Here is a 16,012-nt window from a genome sequence, read left to right as displayed (position 1 = left end):
GAGCTGGCAAAAGGAGGTGAACCTATGTATGAGGTGCCTGAAGGCGAAGAATTCAACTCCAATCATGAATTATCTTCAAAAGATGGATAAAGTCGAAGCATGGTTAACTGTCCAGACATTTACATGGCTGTAGGAAACGTTGTTATATGGCCCTGTCCATACAAGTCAGAAGAGAGTTCACATTACATAATTCCTATAGGCTCTTTCAAGGTTCATCCCTTATGAGCTTTTCTCAGAGTTTCCAGCTCTGCTGTTGTCACACCACTGACCTATTTTATGACAATTGCTCAATAATAAAACTGGACGTCTGTAAACTGTTTCTCATGTTCAAAAGTCAATGATTACTTATTTTTTCTCCCTGTGTTAAGGTGGATGGGGGGGTGGGGGTGAAATCAACCCCAGTGCAACTAAAAACAACATTGATACCTAAAGACTAGTGTGATTACTATATCTAACCCTAAAGACTAGCTACAGTACTGACAACATTACCTATCTGACGAAACCGCGCTGTCACAGTACTGACACCAATACCTATCTGCCAGAGCCGCGCTGTACATACTGACAAACATTACCTATCTGACAGAGCCGCGCTGTCACAGTACTGACACCATTACCTATCTGACAGAGCCCGCTGTTATAGTACTGACAACATTACCTATCTGACAGAGCCGTGCTGCTACAGTATTGACAACATTACCTATCTGACAGAGCCGGCTGTGGACACAGTACTCAAAATTACCTATCTGACAGAGCCGCTGCTACAAGTACTGACAAAATTACCTATCTGACGAACGTGCTGCTACAGTACTGACAACATTACCTATCGACAGAGCCGTGCTGCTACAGAACTGACAACATTACCTATCTGACAGAGCCGCGCTGTTATAGTACTGACAACATTACCTATCTGACAGAGCCGTGCTGCTACAGTAACTGACAACATTACCTATCTGACAGAGCCGTCTGCTACAAGTATCTGACACATTACCTATCTGAACAGAGGCCGCTGCTGCTACAGTCTCTGACACCATTACCCCTTACCTATCTGACAGAGCCGTGCTGCTACACAGTACTGACAACCATTACCTATCTGACAGAGCCGTGCTGCTACCAGTACTGACCAATTACCTTCTGAACAGAGCCGTGCTGCTACAGTACTGACAAACATTAACCTATCTGACAGAGCCGTGCTGCTACAGTACTGACACCATTACCTACTGACAGAGCCGTGCTGCTACAGTACTGACACATTACCTATCTGACAGAGCCGTGTGCTCTACAGTACTGACAACATTACCTATCTGACAGAGCCGTGCTGCTAACAGTACTGACACCATACCTATCTGACAGAGGAGCCGTGATGCTACAGTATGCAACATCAACCTATCTGACAGAGCCCATGCTAGCTACAAAGTACTGACAAACAGTTACCTATTCTGACAGAGCCGTGCTGCCTACAGTACTGACAACATACCTATCTGCAGAGCCGCGCTGCTACAGTACTGACAACATTACCTATCTGACCAGAGCCGCGCTGTCACAGTACTGACACCAGTTACCTATCTGACAGAGCCGCGCTGTATAGTACTACGACAAACATACCTATTGACAGAGCCGCGCTGTCACAGTACTGACAACCATTACCTATCTGACAAGAGCCGCGACCTTTTTTTTTTTTTTGGGGGGTTTATAGTAATCTCGACAACATTACCTATCTGGCACAGAGCCGGCTGCTAGCAGTACCAACAACAGACAAACAAGGAGCATCGTCGTTCTCAAGACAAACAAAGCCTCTTTCTCTTCTTATGTTCTCATTTTTTATTAGTCTTCTTTCCTCCTCTCGTTCTTTCTCAGCATAGCTGGTTGTTCAGCCTCTCCTCTAGCTATCTGTGGAATCAGAATTTGGGGCCAGATGTGACACCTGAATAGGCTATAATGGACGATAAAACTACAGACACCGCTGTCAGGAACTAAACATCAAGTAGAATTGGCTGCTTTTAATGACAAYTGAGTTGGTTGCCAGCGACAGCGACGGACATAATTTTGTATTATAGTTTTGCTTGGTTTCAACAAATCAATACAACATCAAGGACAAGACTGGATTGACATTTTACAATACAAGCTCAGGGCCAGAATTKAGTGGAATACTGATATGGAATTCTGTTGCAGCCAACTCCAATGTCAGAGATGGACTCCTCTCTCAACGCCATAGTCTCTAGGAAGAAGTGTTTGTGTTTGTAATCTTGGATCATTAAAACTAGTTTTGGAACTACATCCCTGATTCTGAATCATCCCTCCTATGAGATCATAGTCTTGGGTGTTCTGGCCCAGATAAAAGGGACTGTACATACTAATAAATAAAGCAAAACATTTTATAACTCAARTACAAACTGCTTAGGAAATCTCCATCAACTGATGCTGCCTTCTCGTCAAGGACTGCCCAGACACAAATCGTCCCTTTGTCTATCAAAGCTGAACAGAGAGATTTTTAACTGCATTCTTTTCAAGAGACGACAGCCCAGATACAGATGCGTTGTTTAAGATTCTAAATCTTATGTGCTCAGTTAACTGCTGTGTGTCATTGAGAACGTTTCAGTGAACCTGTCAGTCGTCTTATTGAAGAGTCAATGTGGTTATGAGTGATAAGGTGTAACAGTAGGAGAGTGTACAGGCAGAGAGTCAGGGTGGTTATGAGTGATAAGGTGTAACAGTAGGAGAGTGTACAAGCAGAAGTCGGGTGGTTATGAGTGATAAGGTGTAACAGTAGGAGAGTACCAGGTCCAGTGATGTCAGCCGGGTGGTGTATGAGTGATAAGGTGTAACAGTAGGAGAGTGTACAGGCAGAGAGTCAGGGTGGTTATGAGTGATAAGGTGTAACAGTAGGAGAGTGTACAGGCAGAGAGTCAGGGTGGTTATGAGTGATAAGGTGTAACAGTAGGAGAGTGTACAGGCAGAGAGTCAGGGTGGTTATGAGTGATAAGGTGTAACAGTAGGAGAGTGTACAGGCAGAGAGTCAGGGTGGTTATGAGTGATAAGGTGTAACAGTTGGAGAGTGTACAGGCAGAGAGTCAGGGTGGTTATGAGTGATAAGGTGTAACAGTGGAGAGTGTACAGGCAGAGAGTCAGGGGTGTTATGAGTGATAAGGTGTAACAGTAGGAGAGTGACAGGCAGAGAGTCAGGGTGGTTATGATGATACGTGTAACAGTAGGAGAGTGTAAAGGCAGAGAGGGTGTCATAGACAATGTTACTGCTAATGTCTCCTATTACCAGTCTGCCATTATAATTACTATCAGGTATAGATCATTAGTAGTCAGAAGAATCAACACCGCCTGTGTCTCTTGGAGGACAGAACAGAATAATATACAATACAAATTTGCTTTGCAACAAAGAATCGTGGTGAAATGCTGATGATGAAGAATAGTGGTGGGGGCTTTGGGTAACAGTAGTAGTGGTGGGGCCAGGGAATGGGACAGATGGGACGGAGGTAATGAAGGTCTTGGTCCCATGCTGGACGGCCTCATCCTGGTGTACGGCCTGGTGGGTCACTGCCTGGTCATGTCCACCCTTGCTGGCCGGAGAAGGAGGCGATTGAATTTGTCTGATTGAATGATTTCGTACAGTTAAAAACGATTAAAACTAGAAGAAGAACCAGAGGACGAGCGTTAAAAACACATTATTTAACACTCATATCCATGATCCATTCTAAGTGCTGCATCTACAGTGCATTCAGAAAGTATTTAGACCCTTGACTTTTTCCACTTTTGTTATGTTACAACCTTATTTTAAAATGGATAATAAAACAATTTCCCACATCATTCTACACACAATACCCATAATGACAAAGCAAATACATTTTTTCTTTAAATGTTTGCACATTTATTTAAAAATAAAATACCTTAAATTACATAAGTTTCAGACCTTTTGCTATGGTACTTCGAAATTGAGCTCAGGTGCATCCTGTTTCCATTGATCATCCTTGAGATGTTTCTAACAACATGTGGTAAATTCAATTGATTGGACATGATTTGGAAAGGCACACACCTGTCTATATAAGGTCCCAGTTGACAGTACATGTCGAGCAAAAACCAAACTAAGGAATTGTCTGTAGAGCTCCGAGACAGGATGTGTCGAGGCACAGATCTGGGAAGAGTACCAAAACATTTCAGTAGCATTGAAGGTACCCAAGAATCTAGTGGCCTCAATTATTTCTTAAATGGAAGAAGTTTGGAACCACCCAAGACCTTCCTAGAGTTGACCGCCCGGGCCAAACTGAGCAATCGAGGAAGAAGGCCTTGGTCAGGGAGGTGACCAAGATTCCGATGGTCACTCTTACAGAGCCTCCAGAGTTCTTCTCTTGTGTAGATGTCGCCGGAGAAACCTTCGCAAAGGACAACCTTCTCTGCAGCACTCCACCAATCAGGCCATTATGGTAGGCCAGACGGAAGCCACTTCTCAATAAAAGGCACATGACAGCCCACTTAGAGTTTGCCAAAAGGCACCTAAAGGACTCTCAGACCATGAGAAACAAGATTCTCTGGTCTGATGAAACCAAGATTGAACTCTTTGGCCTGAATGCCAAGCTGCACCCTGGCACCATCCCTACAGTGAAGCATGGTGGTGGCAGCATCATGATGTGGGAATGATTTTCAGCGGCAGGGACTTCGAGACTAGTCAGGATTGAGGGAAAGATGAACGGAGCAAAGTACAGAGAGATCCCTGCTCCAGAGCACTCAGGACCTCAGACTGGGGCGAAGGTTCACCTTCCAACAGGACAATGATCCTAAGCACACAGCCACGACAATGCAGGAGTGGGGTCAGGACAAGTCTCTGAATATCCTTGAGTGGCTCAGCCAGAGCCTGGACTTGAACCMRATTGAACATCTCTGGAGAGACCTGCAAATAGCTGTGCAGCGATGCTCTCCATCCACCCTGACAGAGCTTGAGAGGATCTGCAGAGAAGAATGGGAGAAACTCCCCAAATACAGGTGTGCCAAGCTTGTAGCGTCATACCCAAGAAGACTCTAGGCTGTAATCGCTGCCAAAGGTGCTTCAACAAAGTACTGAGTAAAGGGTCTGAATACTTATGGAAATKGAATATTTCAGTACYTTTGGGGTCACATAAGAGCCACAGGTACTTACGTGACACCACAGGTACTTATGCGACCCCACAGTACGTCCGGCTACCGCTCGGTGGCCATCTTTATCTACCTACTGGCGTCCTCTGCAACGTTGGTTAACCCCGTCCTCTACGTGATCATGTTCAATAAGTTCAGCAGGGATCTGATGGAGTTAGGGAGGGAGTGCTGGGAGGGTTGCAGGGGGGTGTACAGGTGTGGTGGGGGGCAGGGACATGGTGCAGCATTTCAACACTGTGGAGYTGGATACTTCACCACTAACCCTACCCGGATTCTAAGGGTTACTAACTATGGACCCTCTATGGACACTCGATGGATATTTAATGGGTCCTAGAAAAACATGCTTGGTTTGAAGAAGATCTGTCTTACAACCTATTCAACATCATTTCATTTCAATAAACACAATCAGCTCAGCTCAGCTCAGGCCATTAGCTTTTTCCTCTTCATCATATCACAAACTGATCCGAGCTGTATGTGTGTGTGATCTGACCTACAAAGTAATGGTCTTATAGAAAGGATCAGCAACAATGTTTTGTCACTTGTGGACAATATAAATATAAAAAAAGAGAGTCGCACACTGTATTATAGTGGGAGAACAAGGTATTTGATACACTGCCGATTTTGCAGTTTTACCTACTTACAAAGCATGTAGAGGTCTGTAATTTTTATCATAGGTACACTTCAACTATGAGAGACGGAATCTAAAACAAAAATCCAGAAAATCACATTGTATGATTTTTAAGTAATTAATTTGCATTTATTGCATGACATAAGTATTGATCACCTACCAACCAGTAAGAATTCCGTCTCTCACAGACCTGTTAGTTTTCTTTAAGAAGCCCTCCTGTTCTCCACTCATTACCTGTATTTAACTGCACCTGTTTTGAATCGTTACCTGTATAAAAGACACCTGTCCACACACTCAATCAAACAGATTCCAACCTCCTCCACAATGGCCAAGACAGAGACTGTGTAAGGACATCAAGGTGATAAAATTGTAGACCTGCACAAGGCTGGGATGGGCTACAGGCAATAGGCAAGCAGCTTGGTGAGAAGGAAACAACTGTTGGCTCAATTATTAGAAAATGGAAGAAGTTCAAGATGACGGTCAATCACCCTCGGTCTGGGGCTCCAGCAAGAATTTCACCTCGTGGGGCATCAATGATCATGAGAAGGTGAGGGATCAGCCCAGAACTACACGGCAGGACCTGGTCAATGACTGAAGAGAGCTGGGACACCAGTCTCAAAGAAAACATTAGTAACACACTACGCCGTCATGGATTAAAATCCTGCAGCGCACGCAAGGTCCCCCTGCTTAAGCCAGTGATGTCCAGGGCCTGTCTGAAGTTTGCCAATGACCATCTGGATGATCCAGAGGAGATAGGAGAAGGTCATGTGGTCTGATGAGACAAAAATAGAGCTTTTTGGTCTAACTCCACTCGCCGTGTTTGGAGGAAGAAAGAAGTATGAGTACAACCCCAAGAACACCATCCCAACCTGAAGCATGGAGGTGGAAACATCATTTTGGGATGCTTTTCTGCAAAGGGGACAGGACGACTGCACCGTATTGAGGGGAGGATGGATGGGGCCATGTATCGCGAGATTCTTGGCCAACAACCTCCTTCCCTCAGTAAGAGCATTGAAGATGGGTCGTGGCTGGGTCTTCCAGCATGACAACGACACGAAGCACACAGCCATGGGAACTAAGGAGTGGCTCCGTAAGAAGCATCTCAAGGTCCTGGAGTGGCCTAGCCAGTCTCCAGACCTGAACCCAATAGAAAATCTTTGGAGGGAGCTGAAAGTCCGTATTGCCCAGCGACAGCCCGAAACCTGAAGGATCTGGAGAAGATCTGTAGGGAGGAGTGGGCCAAAATCCCTGCTGCAGGTGTGCAAACCTAGTCAAGAACTACAGGAACAACGTATGATCTCTGATAATTGCAAACAAAGGTTTCTACCAAATATTAAGTTCTGCTCTTCTGATGTATCAATACTTATGTCATGCAATAAAATGCAAATTAATTACTTAAAAATCATACAATGTGATTTTCTGGATTTTTGTTTTAGATTCCGTCTTCTCATAGTTGAAGTGTACCTATGATAAAAATTACAGACCTCTACATGCTTTGTAAGTAGTAAAACCTGCAAAATCGGCAGTGTACTCAAATACTTGTTCTCCCCACTGTATAAACTCCCAGAAACGTTGGTTATTTTACCCAATAAATGACTGGAACTTTATATATAATAGGGTGTGCGACTCTCTTTATGTATTTGTATAGGCTAACAGTTTATTCGCCTGTAGTCAACACCTCTACACAAAATCATTCTCTGGGTGTGTGCCAGCTCATTCTTTTTATTATCCTTGTGGACAGATAACATAACAGACTAAAACATTACTACTCACTCTCTACAACCTTCTGCAGTTCTGATCCGTCATCGTTGATCTGCTGGATGTTTCCAAAGTGTATGTCACTGAAGAAGATCGGTTGGCTCCCCTCTCCCCCTCCTCCGCGGTGGTTCAAAGGTCAGGGGATGACGTTCTTCATGTGTTCCGGGTCCTCAAAGGGCTCTGATGGGGGCGTTCAGGTTGGTCTCGTCTGATAGGTGGATACTCTTCAGAATGGTCCGCTCCGAGTACAGCAGGTAGCCGTCGTAGTCGCGGCAACTGTGGCTGTCCTCGGCCAGCATGCCGTGTGCGCGGCAGGCGCAGGTTCGCTCCCCGTTGCCGCGGTAAAGGCAGAGCTGTTCGCAGCCGCCATTGTTGTTTTTACAGACGTTGGTGCCTGAGGGAGAACACACACATCATTCTCATAGACACATACGTCTCATAGACACACACTGATCACACACATCATTCTCATAGACACATCAGTCTCATAGGCACACACACTGGTCACACACATCATTCTCATAGACACACACTGATCACAATACATAGTTCACAGTCTCATAGCACATCAGTCTCATAGACACTCAGTCTTCATAGACACATCATTCATAGACACATCATCTCATTAGACACATCAGTCTCATAGACACATCTGATAGACACATCAGTCTCATAGACACATCATTCTTATAGACACATCCACAGTCTCATAGACACATCAGTCTCATAGACACATCAGTCTCATAGACACATCAGTCTCATAGACACATCAGTCTCATAAGACCACATGTCTCATAGACACACACTTAGACACATCAGTCTCATACACATCAGTCTCATCAGACACTCAGTCTCATAGACACATCAGTCTCATAGACACATCAGTCTCATAGACACATCAGTCTCATAGACACATCATTCTTATAGACACATCAGTCTCATAGACACATCAGTCTCATAGACACATCAGTCTCTAGACACATCGTCTAGACCACATCAGTCTCATAGACACATCAGTCTCATAGACACATCAGTCTCATAGACACATCCTCTTATAGACACATCAGTCTCATAGACACACTGATTAGACACATCAGTCTCATAGACACACTGAATTTAGACACATCAGTTCTCATAGACACATCAGTCTCACTAGACACATCAGTCTCATAGACACATCAGTCTCATAGACTCATCTCATAGACACATCAGTCCTAGACCTCAGTCTCATAGACACATCATGCTCATAGACACATCAGTCTCATAGACACATCAGTCTCATAGACACATCAGTCTCATATACACATCAGTCTCATAGACACATCAGTCTCATAGACACATCAGTCTTCATAGACACATCAGTCTCATAGACACATCAGTCTCATTAGACACACACTGGTTAGACACATCAGTCTCATAGACACATCAGTCTCATAGATACACATCAGTCTCATAGACACATCAGTCTCATAGACACATCAGTCTCATAGACACATCATTCTCATAGACACATCAGTCTCATAGACACATCATTCTTCATAGACACATCAGTTCATATAGACACATCAGTTCTCATAGACACACACGGTTAGACACATCAGTCTCATAGACACATCAGTCTCATAGACACATCAGTCTCATAGACACATTCATTCATAGACACATAGTCTCATAGACACATCATTCTTATAGACACATCAGTCTCATAGACACATCAGTCTCATTAGACACATCAGTCTCAAGAGACACATCAGTCTCATAGACACACTGATTAGAACATCCATCTCATAGAACATCATCTTCATAGACACATCAGTCTCATAGACACATCAGTCTCATAGACACATCATTCTTATAGACACATCAGTCTCAAGACACATCAGTCTCATTATACACATCAGTCTCATAGACACACTGATTAGACACATCAGTTCATAGACACATCAGTCTATAGACACATCAGTCCTCATAGGACACATCAGTCCCTCATAGACACATCATTCTTATAGACACATCAGTTCATAGATCACATCCAGTCTCATAGACACATCAGTCTCATATACACATCAGTCTCATAGACACACTGATAGACACATCATCTCATAGACACATCAGTCTCATAGACACATCAGTCTATAGACACATCAGTCTCATAGACACAATCAGTCTCATAGACACACTGATTAGACACATCAGTCTCATAGACACATCATCTCATAGACACAACAGTCTCATAGACACATCAGTCTCTAGAACATCATCTCATAGACACATCAGCTCATAGACACATCAGTCTCATAGACACATCAGTCTCATAGACACATCATTCTTATAGACACATCAGTCTCATAGACACATCAGTCTCATAGACACATCAGTCTCATAGACACATCAGTCTCTAGACACATCAGTCTCATAGACACATCAGTCTCATAGTACACACATCAGTCCATAGACACATCAGTCTCATAGACCACACTGTTAGACACATTCAGTCTCATAGACACATCAGTCTCATAGACACATCAGTCTCATAGACACATCATTCTCAAGACACATCATCTCATACACATCAGTCTCATAGACACATCAGTCTCATAGACACATCAGTTCTATGACACATCATTCTCATAGACACATCAGTCTCATAGACACATCAATTCTCATAGACACACTCAGTCTCATAGACACATCAGTCTCATAGACACACTGGTTAGACACATCAGTCTCATAGACACACTGTTAGACACATCAGTCTCTAGACACATCAGTCTCATAGACACATCATCTCATAGACACATCATTCTCATAGACACATCAGCTCTCATAGACACATCAGTCTCATAGACACATCAGTCTCATAGACACATCAGTCTCATAGACACATCAGTCTCATATACACATCAGTCTCATAGACACATCCAGTCTCATAGAAACATCAGTCTCATAGACACACTGTTCAGACACATCAGTCTTCATAGACACATCCAGTCTCATAGACACATCAGTCTCATAGACACATCAGTCTCATAGACACATCAGTCTCATAGACACACTGGGTTAGACACATCAGTCTCATACAACTAACACAACACACAAGGGGTTAGAGAGAATTCCATTTCAATTCAATCTAGGATGGGAATACAAATATTTTTATTTATTTGGAATTTCAATTTAATTTCCTTATTGGACCGATATGAAATGAAATGCACCCTGTGTGTTTGTGTTAGGGGTTAAGTGTTCTTACCTTGTTGCCTGTCCCTGTTGAAGACCTTGATGTCCTTCAGCTGTACACCGATGCCTGTCCTCAGATACACATATTCTGTAGCGTTGTCTTTGTTGCCTCTCTTGATGGAACCGTTGGCATGAGTCCTGGTCCAACACAACATACAAAACACTATCAGCCACTTTCAACAGGCTTGGAGGAAAAACAACAACATTTGTAGTAAATTAAACTTATGCAAAGGGGATACTGGATGAAGGCAACAATATCACATACAAGACTGTCAGTCAATTTAAATAGGCTTTGAGGAAAATGTAATCCCATTGCATACTGTAGTCCTTACTGTTCGTCTATGGTCAATGCTCCACATAGGAGCCAAGGTCTTCAGTCAAGTTAGTCAAACATACTACAGCAGTGCAGCAGGGAATATTAAGGGTTAAACAAGGAGGAGATGACAGGGATAGGACAGCAGGCAGCTCACCTGTCACTCCAGTAGATGAAGCCCTCGAAGACGGACACAGCGAACATGTCCATATTGTTATTGGCCAGCACCAGCTCTCTGTTTTCTCCATTCTCCAGATTGATACGCTCTATCCTATCAGTCCGCGCATCACACCAGTACAACCGCCGCTCCTAAACACAAACAATAAGAACAACAATATCAAGCAGAAAAATATTCAGTATTTTCGAAACAACAAGGTTGTAAAGAGGAGAAAAATCCTGGATATGTGTGAATCTGAAAGAAGGATTTGTAAATAATCTGAAATGTGGATTTTGCTAATAAAGTGATAAATATATTGTGTGTGTGTGTGTACTGTACCTTGTAGTCGATGGAGATTCCGTTGGGCCACATGATGCTGTCATTGACCAGGACAACTCTCTGAGAGCCGTCCAGACGGGCCCTCTCTATACGGGGGACCTGACCCCACTCTGTCCAGAATAGATACCTGCAGGGACACACAGACACACACACTCATATGAGGTTGAAAGAAAGCAATCTATGTTATTTTTGCTCTGTATAGATTAAATATCACAATAAACACTTACTTACAATGTACCATCATATAACTAGCTACTGCTTGTAATTATTAATCAAAGTGCAAATATTGCTGGTTGCTGGACTAATAATACCCCATACCAGTCCTAGTAGCCAAGCCCCAGTACCAGTAGTCAAGCCCCAATAGCCAAGCCCCAATCTGAGCCCCACCCTGTAGCCAATCCCCAGTAGACAATCCCAGTCCCAGCCCCAATACCAAGCCTCAGTCCCAGTTAGCCAAGCCCCAGTCCCAGTAGCCAAGACACAGTCCCAGCCCCAGAAAGCCAAGCCCCAATCCCAGAGCCACCCCAGCAGCCAAGCCCAGCAGCCCAAGCCCAGCCCAAATAGCCAAGCCCCAGCTCCAATAGACAGACCCAGTGGCCAAGCCTCAGTCCAAGCCCCAGTGCAAGCCCCAGTGGCCAAGCCCCAGCCCCAGCAGCCAAGCCCCAGTCCCAATAGCCAAGCCCCAGTCCCAATAGCCAAGCCCCAGTCCCAGCCTCAGCCATAGTAGCCAAGCCCTAGTAGCCAAGCTCCAGTGTCAGCCCTAGTCCCAGTAGACAAGCCCCAGTCCCAGCCCCCAGCCCCAAAAGCCAAGCCTCAGTCCCAGTAGCCAAGCCCCAGTCCGAGCCCAAATAACCAAGAACAGCCCCTGTAGCCATGCCGGAGTAGACAATCCCCAGTCCCAGCCCCCAGCCCCAACAGCCAAGCCTCAGTCCCAGTTGCCAAGCCCCAGTTCCAGTAGCCAAGCCCCAGTCCCAGCTCCAGTAGCCAAGCCCCAGTCCCAGTTCCAATAGCCAAGCCCCAGTCCCAGTAGCCAAGCCCMAGCCCCAATAKCCAAGCCCCAGTTGCCAAGCYTCAGTCCAAGCCCTAGCCCCAGCAGCCATGCCCCACTCCCATTAACCAAGCCCCAGTCCTAGACCTAGTAGTCAAGCCCTGGTAGCCAAACTCCAGTCTCAGCCCTAGTCCCATTAGACAAGCCCCAGTCCCAGCCCCAAACCCCAGTCCCAGCCTCAGTCCCAGTCCAAGTCCCAGTCCCAGTAGCCAAGCCTCAGTCCCTAGCCACTCACCCTCTTTCTGGGTGGACGGTGATGGCACGGGGCTTGTCCAGACCCTGGGAGATGACCACATAGCGGAATGAACCATTGAGTCTGGCCACCTCGATCACGTCAAAGCCCTGGTCTGTCCAGTAGATGTTACCTGACAGGAGAGGGACAGGAGGGGTCGGGGTCAGTGTGTGTGTGTGTGTGTGTGTGTGCATGATTCTGTATGGTCCATGCATGTGTGTATCCATGTGTGTGTGTGCGTGCGTGCTTCTGTATGGTCCATGTATGTGTGTATCCATGTGTGTGTGTGTGTGTGTGTGTGTGTGTGTGTGTGCGCGCCTGTGGTTGTTCTCTGACCTGCTATCCAGTCCACAGTGATGCCCTCCACCCTGCCGATGCCGTTGGTCACCACGTCTTCTCTCCAGGTCTGGTCTCTCTTAGCTCTGCTAATGGTGCTCAGGCCCATGTCCACCCAGTAGATAGTGTCATTGTCTACATGGCAGGACAGAGTGATGACGGTAAGTAACTGGATACAACAATCACTCAGGCAGGCACAGTGTAATAACAGTTCAGGTACACTTCACAGCACGGTTGGTGTGACTTGATCCTCAAACCAAACTCTTGTATTGCTGTTGGTGGGTCCGTAGCAGTACACTCACCAGCGTGGAAGTCGATGCCCACAGCCAGCGAGGTGCCAGACACGGGCACCAGGGCATCGGATTGATCAGACGGGTCCAGGGGGATTCCTCTAATGCCCTCATGTACTGAGTAGAGCAGGAAGGAGCCCATGCCTGGAGAGAGAACACATAACAGTTAATAACACTACTGTTAGAGTATACMGTGTATCCTGGGGTGTGTGTAGAACAGTGTAGCTATATCTAGGAAGTACAGTAAGAATGGCCATGCACCTGTCACCTTTTAAATATTTTGAATCATTTTGCAATGTAATTTGTGGATTTGAATAAAGTATTTMAAATGTGTTGGTCTGTTACCCTCGCAGGACTGCCGCCCACTCTGGAGGCTGTAACCTGCGGTACACATACAGGCTCTGGTGCTAGGGGAGGTGGGCAGGCACAGCTGGGAACAGTCTCCATTCTTATTGCTACACAGGTTGATGCCTGGGACAACAGAGAATAAAAGACAGTTCAAAACAGCAAAACAATAATAACAAAACAGGACTTTTCAAAACCTGTCAGTCAAAAAGAAAAACCTTTCTAACTCATTCAGTTGCATAGTGTCATTCATTCATTAACTCATCTACACACACCACACACACACACACACACACACACACACACACACACACACACACACACACACACACACACACACACACACACACATAGAAGGAGTGGGAATGGAGTTTGAATAACACAATGACAGCAAAAGAACGTTGATGTTGTCACTGTGATTTCAGTCACGTGACAGTCAAGCCAAGATTAATGTATAGTAACATGTCATGTGTGTGTCCTTCTCCAGAAAGCTGTACTGGACCGATGGGACAACATCAGTGTGGCCAACATGGATGGCAGCAACCATACGACGCTCTTCACCAATCAGAGGAGCCCTATAGGTGAGTGTCGTGTGAAACAATGCTGAGAGTATGAAAGAAAGTGGGGCCAGAGTGACAGAAAATTTGAGAGGAGAGGGAGAGGGAGAGGGAGGAGAGGAGAGGGAGAGGGAGAGGGAGAGGAGAGAGAGGGAGAGGAGAGAGAGAGAGAGAGAGAGGGAGAGAGAGAGAGCGAGTTGACCATGTTCAGTATGTGGTGTGTCTTCCTTTTTGTCCCTCCAGGCCTGTCCATAGACTACGACAGACTGTGTGAAAGAGAGAGATTTTGACTGTGATCGTGTTGTGCTAAATGTAACCTTTCTGTCCCCTCCAGGCCTGTCTGTAGACTACGACAGTGAGCAGCTGTACTGGGTCAGCTCAGGGAACGGCACCATCAGTCGCTGTAAGCTGGATGGCTCAGGCCTGGAGGTCCTGGACGGGGTCAAACCGGGCAAGCTGACCAAGGCCTCTGCTCTGGCCATCATGGGTAAGGGAGAACAGACTGTTGTGTCCTGCTTTAGTGTTATCCGTCAACCCACTATTGTGTCTTTAAATACCTGTCTGTTGTGACTTTGAGAGATAGTGTGTGTTCAGTTCATTTGAAAAAGCTTTATTGTCCATTGATACATGAGAAAGAGCATTTTCTTGAAGCATGAGCTTGAGGCTGGTTGACACAAAACACCAAAACACCAATTCGTGTGTGTGTGTGTGTGTGTGTGTGTGTGTGTGTGTGTGTGTGGTGTGTGTGTGTGTTGTGTGTGTGTGTGTGTGTGTGTGTGTGGTGTGTGTGTGTGTGTGTGTGTGTGTGTGTTGTTAGGAGACAAGCTGTGGTGGGCCGACCAGGGGACAGACCAGATAGGGACCTGTGATAAGAGTGACGGGGGGAACTGGAAGGTGCTACGTAACAACACTTCTCCCATGACGCACATGAAGATCTACCCAACGCAGAGCTTGCAGACTCGTGATACAGGTAGGATATCACTGACCATGTCACACTGAGCATGCAGACTGGTACAGGTAGGATATCACTGAAACCATGTCACACTGAGACATGCCCAGGACCTGGTACAGGGTAGGATATCAACTGACCATGTCACACTGAGCTGCAGACTGGTACAGTAGGATATCACTGACCATGTCACACTGAGCATGCAGACCGGTACAGGTAGGATATCACTGGACCATGTCACACTGAGCATGCAGACTGGTACAGGTAGATATCACTGACCATGTCACCTGAGCATGCACGCACATGGAACAGGTAGGATATCACTGACCATGTCACACTGGAGCATGCAGACCGGTACAGGTAGGATATCACTGGACCAGTGTCACACTGAAGCATGCAGGACCGGTACAGGTAGATATCACTGACCATGTGCACACTGAGCATGCAGACGGTACAGTTAGGATATCACTGACCATGTCGACACTGGAGCATGCAGACCGGTACAGTAGGATATCACTGACCATGTCACACTGAGCATGGCGGTCAGACGGTAACTGAGGCTAGCAGGATATCACTGACCATGTCACACTGAGCATGCAGACTGGTACAGGTAGGATATACTGACCATGTCACACTGAGCATGCCAGACTGGTAACAGGTATGGAATCACTGGACCATGTCCACTGGAGC

General features: G+C 45.7%; 1 protein-coding gene across 1 annotated transcript in view; it reads right to left on the bottom strand.

Moving 5' to 3' along the window:
* Positions 1-16,012, bottom strand: part of LOC111966124 (low-density lipoprotein receptor-related protein 1-like) — a 281,628-nt gene that overhangs the window by 70,252 nt on the left and 195,364 nt on the right. Inside the window, 9 exon segments of the mRNA XM_070444337.1 lie at positions 7,538-7,700; positions 7,702-7,916; positions 10,770-10,894; positions 11,227-11,378; positions 11,566-11,692; positions 12,849-12,978; positions 13,182-13,316; positions 13,484-13,615; positions 13,817-13,942. Coding sequence (XP_070300438.1) covers positions 7,538-7,700; positions 7,702-7,916; positions 10,770-10,894; positions 11,227-11,378; positions 11,566-11,692; positions 12,849-12,978; positions 13,182-13,316; positions 13,484-13,615; positions 13,817-13,942 — 1,305 coding nt within the window.

The sequence above is a fragment of the Salvelinus sp. IW2-2015 genome, linkage group LG7, assembly GCF_002910315.2.
Source record: "Salvelinus sp. IW2-2015 linkage group LG7, ASM291031v2, whole genome shotgun sequence".
Taxonomy (NCBI): Eukaryota; Metazoa; Chordata; class Actinopteri; order Salmoniformes; family Salmonidae; genus Salvelinus; species Salvelinus sp. IW2-2015.
Note: the sequence above shows the minus strand (reverse complement) of the source record. Positions and strands in the feature narration are given on the sequence as shown.